This window comes from Nestor notabilis, unplaced genomic scaffold, assembly GCF_000696875.1.
Source record: "Nestor notabilis isolate BGI_N333 unplaced genomic scaffold, ASM69687v1 scaffold1160, whole genome shotgun sequence".
Taxonomy (NCBI): domain Eukaryota; kingdom Metazoa; phylum Chordata; class Aves; order Psittaciformes; family Psittacidae; genus Nestor; species Nestor notabilis.
The window spans coordinates 36,448-54,421 of NW_009912232.1; the positions used below are offsets into that span (position 1 = coordinate 36,448).

The 17,974-nt window shown below is 35.6% G+C and overlaps 1 protein-coding gene across 1 annotated transcript in view; it reads left to right on the plus strand.

Annotated features, from left to right (window-relative positions):
* The window catches only part of VWA3B (von Willebrand factor A domain containing 3B), a gene marked incomplete at its 3' end in the record, with an annotated part of 72,021 nt that overhangs the window by 34,523 nt on the left and 19,524 nt on the right, over positions 1-17,974 (plus strand). The window contains exons 16-22 of the mRNA XM_010018316.1: positions 312-490; positions 1,155-1,319; positions 2,418-2,457; positions 2,581-2,737; positions 7,567-7,685; positions 10,513-10,563; positions 12,752-12,971. Of these exons, the coding sequence (XP_010016618.1) occupies positions 312-490; positions 1,155-1,319; positions 2,418-2,457; positions 2,581-2,737; positions 7,567-7,685; positions 10,513-10,563; positions 12,752-12,971 (931 nt within the window). The remainder of the gene's footprint in view (positions 1-311; positions 491-1,154; positions 1,320-2,417; positions 2,458-2,580; positions 2,738-7,566; positions 7,686-10,512; positions 10,564-12,751; positions 12,972-17,974) is intronic.

Below are 17,974 nucleotides of genomic sequence, written 5' to 3' on the forward strand. Positions count from 1 at the left end.
CAGGATTCAAAGTGGCTATTATGGAACATTCTGACCCTATTAAAAATATATAAGAGTATTGCCTTAAAAGTAATGAACATATTTTAAATAGACTAAGAAATTACTTTTAAATAGTTTAAAAAACTAAGGGTATTTTAAGCTTTGAACTCCTCTTTGAAATGCTTGGATAATAGAGAAAGTATTTTATACTGTTTGAAGCATGTGAAATTAGTATTCAAGTTACCAGAAGACTACAACTTAGCATTTTTTTTCAACCAGTGTCATATGCTTGAAGTTATTTCCTGCTTGTTTCTTCCTTTTGTCACAAGCAGAAATCACAAGCAGACGTATACTGTGTCATCTGTAAACAAACACGTTGAGGAGCTGAGTACTTCAACTCTTAGCAGTAGGCCACACTGTAGTTCAGAAGAGCCAACACTGACACCACATCAGCAAACCTGGCAAACCACTGCTGACAGTCCAGCCCAAAGGAAGAAAGCATTATATGCAGGTAAGACTAAAATGAACTGTAGTTACTAGCAGAATTTATTCACTAATTTGAAAAGATTGTGTTAAAAATAGCAAAAAAACATCCCTTCTAGGAACAAATAAATCCTTTAATAATCTAAACAATCATCCTTCCAAAATTCTAACTTATTTAATTTTTACTTTTTGGCCATCTTACTCATTTGACCCAAATAGACAAACAAATGTCTGCTCACTTATGTTTCATCACAGACACTGCAATGAAAAATTAAGAGTTTTGACAGGCTGTTTTGAAAGCTCTTTAAACAGTTTTTTGACAGTAGTTATTAAACCCTTATCTCTTTTTATTCTAAATAAGTACATCATTGGCAAGAATGAAGACTTGATCTATGTTACGCTAGTTACATCATTACTTACACTAATATTTCTGCTTATTACACCTGTAAACTAAGCTTCTCTTTGAAGTATGCTTTGTATGCAGTCTGAAACCAAGTTTAATCAGCTGATGTGCAAGTAGTTTTCATCCTTGGGAAAGTACAAAGTACAAATTAGGACTGATTATGTTTGAGGTCTTGTGTAGGCACTCCCTTAAAAATTGAGACTGAATAACAAAGAGGAACTCAAAAATCACAGACACATATTTGAGCAGTAAGTTAGGTCTTCCTTTCCTTCCCTGTCAACACCTACAGAGCAAACAAAGACGAGTCTGCTGCGAGTCCTCAGCCATGGTGTGAAACCTAGGGAAGAAAGCCTGGAGGAAGGAGTATCTCCTGAAAAAAAGAGGTTTTCTGTCAAAAAGAGTGTGAAATGTACAACTGTTTGCAAAGGCAAGTTGCCAGAACAGGAGTCTCTGGGTGGGGCAGACAACATTTCTCCTGCTGTGTTTGTAACTAATGGTGCCTCATTTGCTGCAGAACTGCAGCACAAAGGATTGGAACACAGCACAGATGGAGAGAGCTGGACATGCAGAAGGATATTGTAACAAGGTCCTTACAGCTGCAGCCAGACTTGTGCCAGTGCCCAAACTATTAGGTTTACAACAGCTTAGTCATGTCCACAGTATGAGGCAGCAGTGATACAACTATGCCTTACACTGCTGGAAGGAAATCGCAGTTGCTTCTTAACAACAGACTAAATAGATCTTGAGAATCTTGTTATACACTAATAGATTGTTGTGATACAGTAATTTGTAGTTGCGTTCAATGCTGAAATTAAAGCTGAGTGAGTTCTAATTCTTTGGTACCAATGTAAAAGGAGGTTGTACCTTATTAGTATGCTTAGACTTGCAAAACGCATGCTCTCTGGGACAGATGCATATATAAAGACAAAAGTATTTCCAGTGGGGCTTAGATATACATCCAGACAGTTTTCTTGGCTCTCAGGAATTCATGCAACTCTGAAGCTTTATATTAGGTCCTCTAAGTTGTTCTAAAAAGTCCCCTATGATACTTAAAGATATTTGACTTCTTTACATTTCAGTATCTTATTTTTAGTTCCTTATACCTTTTACACAGTTTTTCATAGTAGTATGCCTTAAATTAGCCACTTCTGGCCATCTCACTAGTGATATCACTAGTATTGGTGTCACATCGTGAAATGGGAAATAAACCTGTTAGTCTTTTTCTTATAATAAATAAATACCAAGTTTAATTTATTTTTTAATTAAATTATTCCACAGCTATTTTATAAATTTCCTCTTTGATTAATTAGGGCTTATGAGTCATCTAGTAACATTGTTACTATTGATCAAGCACCAAGAAACACAGGAAACATAATTCTTAGTGATTAATTTAGCAACCTAATTAGACATTATTCTGATTACTGTGTAGTCTTTGTGACACTGCTAGTAGGCTAAAACAAAAAAAGTGATGCTGTTATATGTCAGTTTCTTTTTGTGTATTTTTGTGTGCACAAAAGCTGTGAGATAATGAAATACAAATGTTTCATCTTAGATCTGAAGTTGCAGAGATCTGTGAAAAGGACACCTAAAAGGTATGTCTAGACATACATATACATACATCTCAAAAATGATTGTTTATGTTTTTCTTCTGTCATTTGAAACTTCTCAAATGTATTTCTACCTTGTTCTACATCTAACAGTCTCTTTTTTTCTAGTTCTTTAGACATCTCTTCAGGTCTTTGGTTGAAGACCCATGGCTTGGTTGCTAGGCGACTCACCATCATGGATGCCTTAGCTCCTACAACTGTCCCTCATGGTACAAAATACATCCCAGTTCTGGACAAACATGTAGTTTCGAAAGTATTTGATGAGGTAAAGCTCACACACTGTTTCAAAACAAACATAAAACTTGACACGGTTCTTAGAAGGATGTTATTATTAATTTCTATAAATGTCATAATTGCATTCCCTAGTGTTTATTGTAGATAGTTGATGTCCACTAAATGTGTAATGCATATCTGAATGGTTATTCATGCATCAGTTGAAAATAAAACCGATAGTTAATAGTATTTCTTGCAGACTTTACCCTTAAGTTTTAGAGCTGTATATTTTTCTTCCGCAGTTACCAGTTGATGGCAGTGTGCAGCCATCAGGTATTCCACAATTTCTTGAGCACCACAGCCTCTACTGAGACATATTAATTCACTGGAGTATTTATTTCAGGTCCATAAATTCATTTGGAAAACTTTTCAGGTGCACAGTTTGGGGATTTGCACATTCTCAAGGTTTACATGGGTCTGCTAAGACCTTTTGAAAAATGTTGGAATTTGGTAATTAAAATTTAATTCTAATAGGTGTAGGCAATTGTGAGACTGTAAAATTCACAATAAATTGTGTATCATGAAGCTCTAATTGCCATTCCACTTAAAGGAAATCCATTTTGTGGCAAGTAGCCTAATTCCTCATGTGTGATGCGTGTTATTGAAGTCCTATGAATGTGTTGCAGCTCATTTCAACTAATAAAAACTGTTTCTTTAAATGCTAGCCAAAGAAGAATCTAAATAGCATCTGTTTAACTAATTAGGGGTGAGGAAGGGTTTTGTAGTTGGACGTGATTCAGAGCTAAGTAAAATATTTATAGCAAATGTACACATTTTTACATTTTAAAGTTTTCATGTTTGTGTTTTTTAAAATTTTGGGTTTAAAAAAAAAATTGGAATTTTTGCTATAGCATGCAGATTGTGGAAGCAAAACCAGATCCTCTGCTTTAGTAAAACCAGGTCAAAACTAAGATCTTCAAGGATTTTTTGAAGTGTGAGTGTTTTTTTGTATGCAATAAAAAGATGACTTTTTGTGTCAAAAGCATTAAAAAAGTACAATTTAAAATTTCAGATGTAAAATAACTATTTAAAAGATCAGACATTCAATGATTACAAAACTGTGCAAAGCAATCTGCTGTCAGTGAAATGTCAGACAAAAGACATCTTCCATCTGATTTCTGAGCAGTCACTTCTTTTGAATACACCTACTAAGAAGAGCTCACCCTTCCTTGTTTCTAAATGAAGACTCCTCCTTTGAATCCTTTCCAGAGAATCCTGAACTGCTGTTTGCAAAAACAGTAGTCTGTAAAACAATGGTCTTTGAAACTAGTCAAACCCATGATTCAGCAAATGCTATATACAGGTAATTTTTAATGGCAGTTCATGGGAGCTTATGGCAGTCTACTTTAGGGCTGAATTAAGTTCAGTGTTCTTAGAATTAACAGCTGCTGTACAGAATGCAAACAGTGATCCATGCTTTCCTTAGATTCAAGGATATAAACACAAAGTATTATATAATTTTTACCACTTTGTCATACCTGCTATTCCCCATGAATTGTATAGATACACTCAGTTTCTCAGGCAGTGGAGAATTATTTTCTGTGTGCAGAGGCATGGATTTTTCTGGATGTGAAGCAGAGTATAGAAAGGAAAAAGAGGGTGGGGATTTGCACATGAGGTGCAACCCATAGAATTCATGAACTATGGAACCCTCTCTCCCTCAAGCTTCATGCCAGCATACCAAGGAAAAGCAGAAAATAAGTTCAGAGACTAGATATAGAGCTTGAATAGGAGACATTAGCAAATTGATTAAGAGTCTTGATTATCCTGGTACTTCAGAAGACCTCATTGAAGATAATAAATGAACCGACTTTTTTGCATTCTTCCTTTTGAGATCTTAGTTTTCTTGGTGTGGAATGCAGGCATCCTTGTTTGCTTCTCCAAGTGCAGATAGTATAATTCATACTTTTGGCTTTTGCTAGAAGTGATGATGGAGTAACCATGGAGATGCAGAAGACAAAGGTTTCCATGACAACTAGTCATTAACAAGAGACTGACCTGTTGTTTCACCTGAGTTGTTTCAAAGAGGTTAATTCAGCAAACTACCCATCAGATTCATATCCAGAAAAAAAAATCAAATAAAACAATTAAAGGCTTGGGGGCTTGTCTAAATTACGTATGGTAGTTCTGGAACAAACCTTCCCTGTAGAATCATGTGAGTACCTCTTGCAGGTTGTGGCATCTGAAGTACAGCTTTGCAAATCATGGAATTTAAACTGTAATGCTTTGCTCAAAAGAATTAAGTTCAGATTCAGCCAGCAGAAACATTTGTGTTTGGTCTAAAATAGGAAAGGTTTTTCTAGGGTGGTTGTGATTTGATTTAGTCTTTAAAAATTTGAAATTTTGGTTTTGAAATGAAGGCCATTTGAAATGAGTGAAATCTTTTGATATGAAAGTTTACATATTTAATTTGGAAAATATCAATACATTTTGGCACTGAAAAAGCTTTTCTGTGATGTCTGTCAGCCGAATCTGTCAAATTTCACTGACTTCATGAGCAGTTTTCATTGCTTTCAAAGTATGCATAATATTTCAAGTTTACTATTTGCTAAGAACACCTTCCATTCTGCTTTTACTCTTCAATACCGTAATAATGTGTTCGTGTTTCTCTGCCCCTCATATTCTATTCAAAGTGTTTTATAAACTGTATTAAATATTTATTTTGTTAATGATGCTCTTTGTACTTGGAGTTACTATGGAAATTTATTAGGAAATGTAAGAGAGGGCTTCTACATGGTGAAGCCCTGCTGAGTTTTTATTAACTTGGTTTGAGTAACATAGCAGACCACAGCCACGGCAGGATGGAACTGGAAGAGATGTACTCTCACTTACTCACCTTTCAGCTTTCAAACTCCTAGAAATGAGAGGTAGCGAGATTTCATGGTCTGCAGTTCTGGGCAGAGATTTACCTCATCTGTCTCTGGCAAGATACTTCACACTGACATGTTCCCATTAACTTTAGCTTCTAAGAGATCTCAAGATTAATTCAATATTAGGAGCTTTGATGTGGTCTGGCACTCATGTGACACAGACTTATTAATGAGAGAGTAGATGTCCTCAGAAAGAAAAGGCAGTTTAAAGTCATATGAATCTTATGGGTAGTTACACAATAAAGTGCTCCTAAAAATATGGTCATACAACAGTAATTTGGAATCCAGCAAGGCTGTAATTGTTCAAACACAAACAAAACATCACTCAGAAATGTTCTCATTAAAGAAGTCTTTTTAGTATTTTATTTTCTGATTGCTTCCCTTATTCCCCCAACAGGGGTTTTAGCTTTATTTAAATTGAACCTCATCCATCTTTTTGTCATCTATATCCTGGTCTCAGACAGGCACTTGGAGAAGCTTCCCACTTAACCATATGTGTTGGAGACAGTTCTGGGGAGAGTACCATTCCCCATCTTCTCCATTTCTTTCTTGGATTTTTTTCTGTTTATAATCATTATCAGGACATTGATGTATAAAAGTTTTTTGTCATGGTTTAACCCCAGCCACCAACCTGGTGGGATGTAGGGGAGAACTGGAAAAACGCAAAACCTGTGGGTTGAGATAAGAAGAGTTAAATAACTGAAATAAAGTAAAATATAGTAACAATAGTAACAACAATAATAGCAATAATAAATAATATTAGGAAAAAGAGAAAGAGGAGTAAAACTCAAGAAACACAAGTGATGATCAATACAAGTGTTCATCACTCACTGACTAATGCCCATCTCGTTCCCAAGCAGTGATCGGTAGCTCCTGGCCAGCTCCCTCAGTTTCTATACTGAGCATAACATTCTGTGGTATGGAATATCCCTTTGGCTAGTTTGGGTCAGGTGTCCTGTCTCTGTTTCCTCCTGGCTTCTTGTGCACCTCCTCACTGGCAGAGCATGAGACTGAAAAATATTTGGCTTAGAGTAAGCACTACCTAGTAACAACTAAAACATTGGTGTGTTATAAACATTGTTCTTATACTAAATTCGAAATACAGTACTGCATCAGCTACAGAGAAAAAAACCCCAAAACTCTACCCCAGCCAAAACCAGGATGCTTTTCTTACATGAACAACTGAGTAATTTAAAAGTCTGCATGATGCGGGACTTTGGACTAAGAGACTGGGAAAGCATTGTTACTCCTCTCTGTCATCCTTTACTACCCTTTTCTCTGCCTTTTGAAGATCTACTTGTAAGCGTATGACTTTTCATTTGGTAAAGAAGTTGGCTTATGTCAGTGCTATATTTTGAGATTTGAAAGGCTTTGAAGTTCCTGATTCTGCCCAACCTGGTTAGATTCCTAAGTCTTATTGTGATTAAGTTTAGTTTCAGTGAGCAATTCCACCTTGTTCGTTCTTTGGTGACCAGCATAACGGTTAAAAATTACTCTTAATTTTTACTACTCCAGCTGCTTAAGTACCTTAAAAAAGTAACTATCACCCTTGTATGATAATGTATGCTAGAATTAGGTACTAATAGAGTGTTGTTTTAAAGCAGTACAACCTGGAATATGGTCTTGCTTCAGGCATTCTTGTCTCCCTTCTGACTAACCCTTCCATTATTAAAGTGAATTGTTTAACAGTACTGATTTAGTTAGACTTAACTAGTAGTTAGGAATCTTAATTTGCAACTTCAGCATAAAGGGATTTTGTCATTTCAGAAGATTTTATTAATGGGCTGGAATCTATGTCTTAATTCTGACATTTCTTTGGGGTGTACAGGTCTTTCTGCAGCCTTCCAGTGGTCCCTCTGGATCCTTGGACGTGGACTCACAGGCATTCAGTTAACCCGGTAGAGGAAAAGTTGTATGATAAATGAATTCTTTGTCTTTTATTATATAATAGATCTTACCATTGGCCCACATTAGCAACAACAAGAAGCGGATCACACTAATTAATCCTCAGGCAGTGAATCTTGATGCCTATAAAGAGACGCTGGAACAAGCAATTAAATCCTATGAAAGGCAAGTCTAGTCATCAAAAATTTATCAAGTTTGCAGTCTAATTTCAGATTTTTCTTATGTAGTAGGTATTCACTCACACATGCTTTGCTCAATACTGGTAATTCTGCACACTGATATACTTTAATAAAACTTTTTAATAAAAAAAGTAGAATTAAAAGACCCCAGATAATAGGCAAAGAGATAATAAATGTTTGTGTAGTGCTAAAAAAATTAAATAATTCTTTTACTTTCTGGGAATAAACCTGAAAGCAGTCATCCCTAAGGAGGAACATCCCCCTAACATAAAATGGTAGCCAGGCTTTTAATTTATAAGTAAGCTTCTAAATCCATAGACTGACATTTAAATTAGTGGCCTGATTTTTGCTGCCAGCTGCCTAGCATCTGACTATGGATGCAAGAATGTAATTAAGGCACCCATAAGATACTCACAATTTTTTTTTTTTTTTGAGAAAGAGATATGAGAGATATTAACTAAATATTGATGAAAACACATCAGAAGTAAACAGGACGAAGACATTAGATCTCTAAGCTATTTCTTTTCTTGACCTAACTTTGTGGATTTTTTTAAAGTAATGTAATTATTTGACTACTACTGTCATTCAGTAAACTTATGAGAGCTTTAACTAGAATTGTTTTGATAAATAAGATATATCTTTTTCAGACTGCGTTCTAATACCGTTTACAGATGTAATTATTTTACATGACAAAAAATCATTGATGACAAACGTTTAGTCTTTTAGTGCAAGGTGGCCCTGCCCATGGCAAGGGGGCTGGAACTAGATGATCTTAAGGTCCTTTCCAACCCAAACCATTCTATGATTCCATGATTCTATGTTTTGAAGAGTTCCACTGAGACACTTTAACGTTTTTCTCCCCTCTGTAGCTCTATGATCATACCAATTCTTTTCAAAACATGTAATAGCTCTGTTTTTCAGTTCCGTGTCCTATTTCTGAATGTATCCATCTTCTGTGGTAAAAATCAAGAATTATGATTTGGAAATGCTGCTTGCTATGTCTAATCTTAATGGAACTCATTGAATAAAAGTCTTTCGGTTTTATGTGCTCTGTCACTGAGACAATACTGTTACTATCAGGCTGATCAAGAATCTCAATTTGTCATTCATTTTGATAGAAGGTTCAAGTGGAGTATTTCTGATGGTGACTTCTGAAAAAAATTTTTGTTCATTGCTGTGCCATACCATTGCATATTTTACATTTACTGGCTTCAATTCTGAGGGAAAGAAAAGTGTTTTCTGGTAAAATTCTGATGATCTTCTACTGACAGCATTTTCACAGTCTCCCTAAAATTTTGGTGATTTGGAATACTGTTTACTGATATTTACCCATTCAAGTAAATGAATTAGTGCATTTACAATAGTAGGACTGAGTTCACTACTTCTGTGAAAAAGATGGATATGAGAGATCTGCCTGAAAATCCTTATAATTGACAATGTAAAAAAGAGTTCTCATTGCTTTTCCTCTACATGTGAAACAGCAACCCAGTCAAATTTATTTTGCTCTAAATGGACAGTACTTTTCCAGTAATTGAATTTGCAGAGGCTGCAGTTCAGCTTTGTGAATAGTGATTGGTCAGAAATTTATTCTGACATCCATAGATGTCAGGTACAGCAGGGCATGCAGGTTTCAAGAACAGAATCAAGCATGACAATATCTCTCCTGTACCTAGATTGACCATAGCATTAGATTTAGTGGGAGAAAAGTGGCAAGGGCAGAAATTCTGTGCTCTAGCAAAGTAAATATCTAGTGTTGAACGAGAAAAACGCTGGAAGCTTCAAAATGTGTGTGATCTTAGTTACGAGTGTGCACATTTAGAAGTATGAAATAAGCAGTGGAGCATGCTGAGACTGCAGATTGTGAATGAATGAAGTCATTTACGTTCTAAAACTGCTGGGGTTTGGTTTCTAGTAGATAAAATCAATCACTGGAAATTAATATTAAAAATCTGGTGTTAATGAGTTTTTTTGTACATGCACCAGTAAATCTGGCAGGACTGTTAAAAGTCTGATGGTTACAATCTGAATTTTTCCTAATAATGAGTTTGTTCTTGTATTTCCAAAGGAAGTTTGGAATTTTTTCTGGAATTACAGCTATTAGGATCCTCCGTAGAGATTTATTTCTATAGTATGAAATGAAGTAATTGAGTGATGGCTTAATTGTTTGGCCCAATGAGAGTTTATAATTTATGCCTAAAACACTGAAGCAGAAAGTTTAGTGCTGCTTTTAGAAGATCTCATAACTGCATTGTTTTGGGATAATCACTTCTGTTTTCCTGTCAGTAGTTTGTCTTCATAGCCAGAGTTTAATGAAGTAGAGACCTGAATGGCATAACTGAGCAGAAAAAAACCCAGTATTTTTTAAAAATAGCATCTACATTTCTTAACAGAAAAAAAAAATAGCATTGCTCTCTGCATGTCTTCAGGACACAGTTTTCAGAAACTGTTTAATTGGAGGAACTGTGCTTAGATTAACTGATATTTAAACAGTTTTGTTATTTGATTTAATGTGCTGGTGCTGGAGAGAACCATCCATAGAAAATCCTGGCAAGAAGCAGCAGTTATTGCCATTAATCCTTCTATGACCCTGAAATAGTCATGCTGCTACTTGATGGAAGATGCTGTTTTCCCATCTTCTCTTGCAGTTGATAATTTCATAGCTGAATGATGAGGATACAGTCTGATGATGCAGTGCTCTTGGAATACAAATCAGTGCAGATACCGTAAGAAACTGTGTTTATTAGCTAGCTTTGAGATGATAGGATGCACAAGGAACTGTATTCCCTCAAAAACTACTTTGCTTTCTTTAATAGACGCCTAAATCTAGTTATTTGGAGAGCACTCCCCCAGGAGGAAAGAGACAAGTAAGTTATCCCCTTTTGGTTTTCTAATCTACCTCTGAAAGGTTGGTCATAAATATTTGATACGTTTTTATCACTTTCTGTAACAGATTGGTTTTATTTTCAAATATTTCATATCTATACCTTACATACACCGATGTATATGTGACATGGAGTAATATTAAATTCTGGACCTCCTTCTTGCATTGTTGATTATTTTTAAAGGAAAAGACTTGTGTTCTACTTGAATGGTGCTGGTCTATTCTTAATCAGTGTCAAGTGGCAGGGCCTTGGGAGGGCACCATATCATTGCCTTTGGCATCAAGTTAAATTTCTCATCCCTAAAAAACATTTCAGTGGCTGGTTTGTAAAGGAATAATAAGCACTTTTACAGCATGTGCTGAAACAGTATGTCACACTGGAAGTTTGTACTATTTTAACTAGCTTAATTCTGTATATTGATTTAGAAAACTAGTGACTGTATAAACAAGACTGGCATCAGTGAAGTTAGATTCTCTTTACTTCAGAGAATAAAGTGAATAGGCATGAGATATTCCTAGGCAGAAAAACAGTAATGAAAATGAGGATGTTTTTAAGAAGACTTAAGCTACTGAGCAAAAAATATGCAGAGAACTAAGAACTAAAACCCCATTCTGGCGCAGGGAGAAAATGAACACTGTTAAACATACGAACAGCATACAATTAAAGAAAAAGAGAAATAGATGTCTGTTGATAGACAGTGAGTTGTAGATAGCCATTGACTTCGAGAATATAAGAATTTGACAGGGTGGTACTTGAAATATTTTATTGTTGGTAATATATGGCCAATTATGTGTATAAGAAAAAAAAGTCCTAGCAATTGTACAGTCTGTTGCTAGAAGGACATACTAAAATCATTAATAGTAGTGCATAGAAGTTGAAATATTTGATGTATTTCTCTTCTAAACTTACAATTTAAATGATCATCTTCATGTACTAGAAAAGGAAGACAATATACTTTCAAATCAGGAAGCAGAGAGTAATAAAGTCTAGTAACTCGGTTACAGGAGTCCTGAAATAATTGGTTGAGGAGCATTCTGGTTTGCTAGTGTGTATTTAAATCTTATCTCAGATGCTGGGGAAATTCAAATTTACTAGAGAAGTGGTAATTTTGTGTTTGTGTTCAAAATGGTTGAGAGATCCAATTCAGGAGATAAGTTTGCTTGACATTGATTATAAATTAATAATGGATTCAGGTAATAGAGAACAAGATCTGGGTAAATAACTATACCAGTCAGGTTAATTTCAATACAAGGCAGTTCCTAGAGTAGGCAGATAAGCAGCGACAAAGAGTAGGGCAATATGGTAGGCAGCACCATGGCTGTATGTGTTGTTAAGGCAGACACTGAAATACTCTCCTCAGTTCTAGGTTTCACATTTTTTAAAATGTTGGCAAAGGTGTAGAAAAGAGCCTCAAAAGAGCTACTTTTTGAGTACTAAGAAGTAGTATGTTACTTCCAATTGGAGATGTAAAGAATTCCACCTGTTCTGGATTTTGGAGTTTGTTTGTTTTTTACCAAGATGACTGTATCTAACTGGCATTTTGGTTTGTAAGTACCTTCAGTGTGTATCTTCAAACTGGGTCTTCAGTCAAGTGGACATTGACATAATCTGAACCCTGGATAGAAGCATACTCCTGATCACTGGGTACAATTGAGCAGTGCAAGACTGACAGAACAATAAACAGCAGGAGATTGTCTCTTTTTTATGTGATCAGTAAGAGAGCAATGTGTCAAATCGAGACTTAGTAGGTGTCTTTTGCCATTTTAGATTGTCTAGATTCTTCCAGTTCACCATAGCTGCTGCTCCAGAAGGGCCAGGGATTTCCATGATTTCTCAGTTGTAACTGCAATCTCTTTATTGATCTATTAATTCTATATAGAATCACATACTCTAGGATATCTAAAATGGCACTGGATGATATCTGTGCTCAGCCACTTGAATTGCTCTGTAGATGTCTTTCTACGGCATATGGTTAAGACAGATGTTATTGTTTGACAAAACACAACAGTAGCTGAATGAAACAGAAGAACTTGTGGCATACAAAGATTGAATGAATCTGATGTTTTATTCTGCCTTTACCCTTTGTGATTCTATTTTCAAAGTACTGTCAAAATTAATTTTTTTTCCCTGCTTGTGATTACGAATTTTTTAAACTTATATTATTTTTAAGATTTAAAGAGGATGGACCAGTCCAATATATGCAGCATAAAGAAGCTTTGCTGGAGGCTTTAGAGAATTTGGGATGGCCAATTTCATATGAAGATGTAATATTGTTAGAAGATGAGATACTGGCAGCATTAACGTATATACAACAAGCCTCTGATCTTCAGGAAGCTGTCAAAAAGGAAACTGAGAAAAGCTCAGAATCAGGCATAAGCAACAATAAAAAGGTAATAGATTGTAAATAGTTTCCCCTCTCCTTTCCCTTCCTCCTCTTCCCCGCCCCCAAAATATCAATATGTGCCTCTGGAATAATTTTGTTCCATGATTATAGCTGATAAAGTACGCATTTAGCATGGTACTGTACAAATGGACCAAGGAAAGAAGGTAGTTAAACAGAGAGCAAGCATTCAATGGCTTTTTCAAAGTATGGGGAAAGTGGAAGTTCTGAAGCTGAGAGCACCATAGAAATCAAGCCTCTTAGAAACAAATCTGAACAAATTATCTTTCTCTGCAAAGACAGCAGCAGTATATATGAATGAAGAGAAAGAAGAGCTATATTAAAGGCAATTATGATATAAGATTTGTGGTTGGGTTAAGGTCTGATAAACAGGACTAAAAGATCTTGTAATGTTGGAGTAATTCACTGTAAACTTCGTGGTATCTTTCTTGAAAGAGAAAAGATGAAGACAATAAGTTGGATTCAGCTTCATATTTGGACACTAAAATTTAGCTGTCCATAAAATATACGCTTGGATGAACTGGTGCTAATCTCAGTGTTGTGAATGAAGTCAGAGTCATCTGGAATTTATCGTGAACACCTAGTTTTGGTGAGCCAGAGTGCTTTCTCCACTCCATTAACACATTAGCAGAAAGTAGTCTACCTACTCTGAAACTGTGATTGGAGTTTGTGATTTTTGATTGATACATATATATATGTCTCCCAAATGGTCCTCTGATTTTACTTGGAATGCTATTGAATAGTTTAATGAAATGCATATGGCAATACATGAAGCACTAAGTATAAAAATAATGCTAGTAGGTTATTTTAGGGTGCCATATTGGGAGAGTATACTTTTTCATTTTAGCTTTTTCTGTTGGGATATATATGGTCAGAAAACATATCTTTGATTACAATGTTGTATTCCCCTGTTACTATTTTCAGTCTTTCAGAACATTCTTGAAAATTAATTGATGCCACCTTAGTGGTTTTTCTTTCAAGATATGCATATGAATTCTCTGGGTAATGAAGAACAGACTTAAGTTTTTAAAACTGATTTAATCTTCCCTAATGGAAAGATTTCTGTATACTTTATGGATGCTTTGAAATTCAAAGTACTTACCTCTGGAAAAAACCCAAACCCATTCTCTTACTTAGTTTCAATTTTTTTCATCTAAAAGCTTCATCAAACGGTGCTTCAGTGGGAGTGCTGCTGCCTCTGCAGGACTGCTGTCTAGGTAGAGTAGTGTTATAATATCAAAATAAGCTCTTTAGGAAAATAACAATAAAGAAAATTTTTCTTAGACCTATAAATTCTGATAGAGGATAAGTAAAAACAAGTAGAGACTTAATCATAAAGTTCATATATTAACGTATTGCTTTTCTTGTCCATTGTTTTTTATCATTGAGTGAGGTAAACTACTCTTTGACTGAACTTGAAGGTGTGGTTGGTCAAGTTGCAGTGAATGCTGAGTAAAGTCCTATGCTTTGTATTATGTAGGAAGCCTAACCAAATGACTGTAATAGTTCTTTTTTGCTCTGATGTATGCATGTCTATGTGTACAAGTATGTGTATACACACACACATATATGTTAATTTGAAGAGGTAAGCTAAGTGAAACTCAAAGGAGAACAGTACAAACTTCTACTCAGTAGTGAATGGGAATGTACAATTGAATTTACAACTGTAAATTATGCCAAGTAACCATATCCTCTACTTACCAGAGTATAACAAAATATTTTGTTTTATTTGACACTTCTTGACTGAGATATACCTCTGTTTTCACCAAGATCAACAATAATTTTCACAATGAGCTGTGACCTTTTACGTTCTATGATGTGAGTTATAAAACATTGTTAAATTTAATAGGATATATTATGATAGCACAGGCCGTGAAAATAAGTGATTATGGAAAGGATCACATTCAGTTTTCTGCAGTTTTTGAGATTTTTTTCCATTAAGACTGTACATTTGAAAACATTTTAATGTCTTAAAAAAACAGATGATCTTGTTTTATTTTACATTAGGCTGAAAGTATTACATTGCTAATGCAGCTATTTTGATTATTATTTTACCTCTGTCATATAATGTCCCAATATAAGAGCAGCAGAAACATGTTCACGTTTCATTTGTTGACTGTAATTTTACTGTTGCCTTGAAAAAACCAGTGTGTGCTCTCAGACATGATGTGATTAACATTGTGCAATCACTTATCCTGAGTCAACCTGCTTTAGGAGCCTAATCAGAGTACCATCTTCAGTAACTGCTAATCTGCAACTGAAAGGCATTAAGAGTGAGGCAGAAATGCAGATGTAATTAGAGTTCTGTTTATGTGGTGGAAAAAAACAGTGGGGAAAAAAAAAAAGGAGCCTTTTAAAAATGCTGTCAAAGGTTTTTCCAACTGTGATGTCTATCTACAAAATGAGTATAAGAAAATAAACTGCCAGCTGAAATACATTACAGTAAGGAAATAGCTGACACTGCACTGAATGAAAATTACGATTGTGAGATGGTAGAAAAATCACAATTATCCTGGAAGTCTACTCAACAAAGCAGTCTTACATTTCCTGCTTTTTTTTTCACTAAATTAAAAATACACCCACTTGGTTTTTAGCTTTTAAGGGTTCTTAATTACCTACACAACTTCTTAAAAGAATTAGTAATCCTTTTTGGATGTCCTTGCTATGAGAGCTTTCTGTCTAAGCCCACAACTGAATTAATGGCCTGGTTATCCTCCCTCTGTGCTCTTACCTTCTCTTGGACTTGTGTTCAGGCTGCTAGGTTTGCTTGTATCTGTGAAAGGCAAGGTATGTCAGTGTCTGTCCTATTGGAGGAGGTTGAAGTAGACATCTGTCTGCACAGGGCCGTGAGATGACTGAAGACCTCTAGTGATGGAAGAAGTAAATGCTTTGGGAAATGAGCAAACTCATGTAGTTATTATCAAGCAAAATATAAAACACTGAACATTGATGATTACCTAACTGGGGGGCTAATATTAAACTGTATTATACGCATTTTACTCAGTTCATTAACAGTCAGCCATCATTTCTTATCATGTTTTATTCTAACTGAATTATAAAGCTGCTTGCAACATGATGTTACCTAGTAAAGTGAATTGTCCAGGATGCCCTACCCACTTCTCATTAGACAACCTCAGGTCTACTGGGGTCATGGCATTACTGTTCTGCAAGCATGACAGCTTCCAGGATCATTTGGTGCATTCTGTTAATTACTGACATTTTCACATAAAGTATTTCTTTCCTCTGTATTATAATCTGGCCTTTGACAATGATGGAGAACATTTCCTCTCATACTAAATATTTCTGTTTCTGCAGATGAATGGAATTCAGATCCTGCAGAGAAATAAAGCTGCAGTCATTGCTAAGGATTAATTCTCATTGCAAATATACTTTTTAAAGTACCATGCTTCCCTTAGGATGAGCTCAAATAATCAAGGCTTACTTTTCTTTGTGACTGTGCTGAATGGTCACCATGGGAATAAAAAAACCCTTAAAATAATTAATAAACATAATGTGTTTCATAGAGCATGTTTATTTGGGTAGAAAGGGACCTCTAGTGGCTCACTGAGTCTGTTCTTTCTGAAAAATGTATTTCATATGTAATTGATTTCACTATTCCAAATGAAATATAACTGGGACTTGATTCTTTACAAGAATGGAAATTCTGGATCTCTCTCATCAGTTTCTTCTATTTCCTAGTGTTCTATTTCTTACACTTCTCATTCTTCCTCACTGTTTAAGGATCACTAATCACTGTCTGCTGACACCTTTTTTGCATTCATGTTTCCTAAACAGCTTGGCATCTCCTGCAGTTGTTCTTGTAAATCTTTAGGGAGAAAAGGGAAAAGAAGCATCCCAAATAGTGCAACAACAACAAAATTATAACTACCTAGAAATGTTTGGGCAAATTTTCCACTGTCATCAGTGAAGTAACCTGCTGGACAGACATTGTGTATCTACAAGTTAAGCTCTGTCATAAAATTGGACTGTTGTGTACACGGAACAAGCTTGTTGCCACCGAGAGGCAGCGAAGAGCAGTGGTGCTTGGCTCTGGAGGTGTCAGGATTGTGAAAAGCCAGTGTTAGAGATAAGTTACATGGAGATCTGTGGGTAGTCTTCCTGTCCATTCTAACTTATAGAAAAGTAGAGAAGTATAGCAAAACCTAATCTTTTTGAAAAGGAGTTTAAAAATGCATCGGGTATTGGCAGAGGTAAGCAAAGTCTCCGTCACCTCATGTGGTTTAATGCACTGCCTTCAACAGAAGCAGAGCTAATTAGGGTGAAAATCCCTGAGAATCAGGGCTAATCAGTAATAAAAGTACTGGAGAATGATATCCCAGGAATGGCCACTCTGGCAATGTCTGAGTCAATCACTCCGAACACCTGAAGGCTGTGTGAGAGGAAGAAGAGATGGATTTGAATTTAGACAGTATTTCTGAGCCACCTGAATTCTGCAGGCCTCGATATCCTCACTGTGAATGCCTGTGCAGTCTTTAGTGTTTGGATTAATGTAGAGTGCTGGAAGTTGCCCAAGTTATTAGTCAAGCATTACAAATTAGTTGATAATAAATATTCATCAGCAGCTGTCCCTTTGGAGCCTGAGGAATTAAGTAAATGGTTTACCCAAATGCCTTTTTGTGTCTGTGGAGCTGTATGTCTCCACTCAAATCAGCCTTTGTCAGGTTGTGCTTCAAGCAGGCAGTTAAGTGCTGTGAGGAGCCTCTGGTTCAGACTGAATCTGAAAAACGGAACTGTTGATATAATTTATATTCTATAGGGGTAAAGAATAAACTAGGAAACCCCCACAAATCTCCCATTTAAAATACCTCTTTGCTTTTTTTGTGTTTATCTTGCTTATTTTTAGGACTTTTTTTAGGACTGTTTGTGACTTTTGCATGAAAGATTGGAAAAAAAGTTTGTGACAGTTATAGTAAAACTGAGAACAAACAATTTAGTTATTCCTATCTTCCCCATCATTATTACAGAAAATCG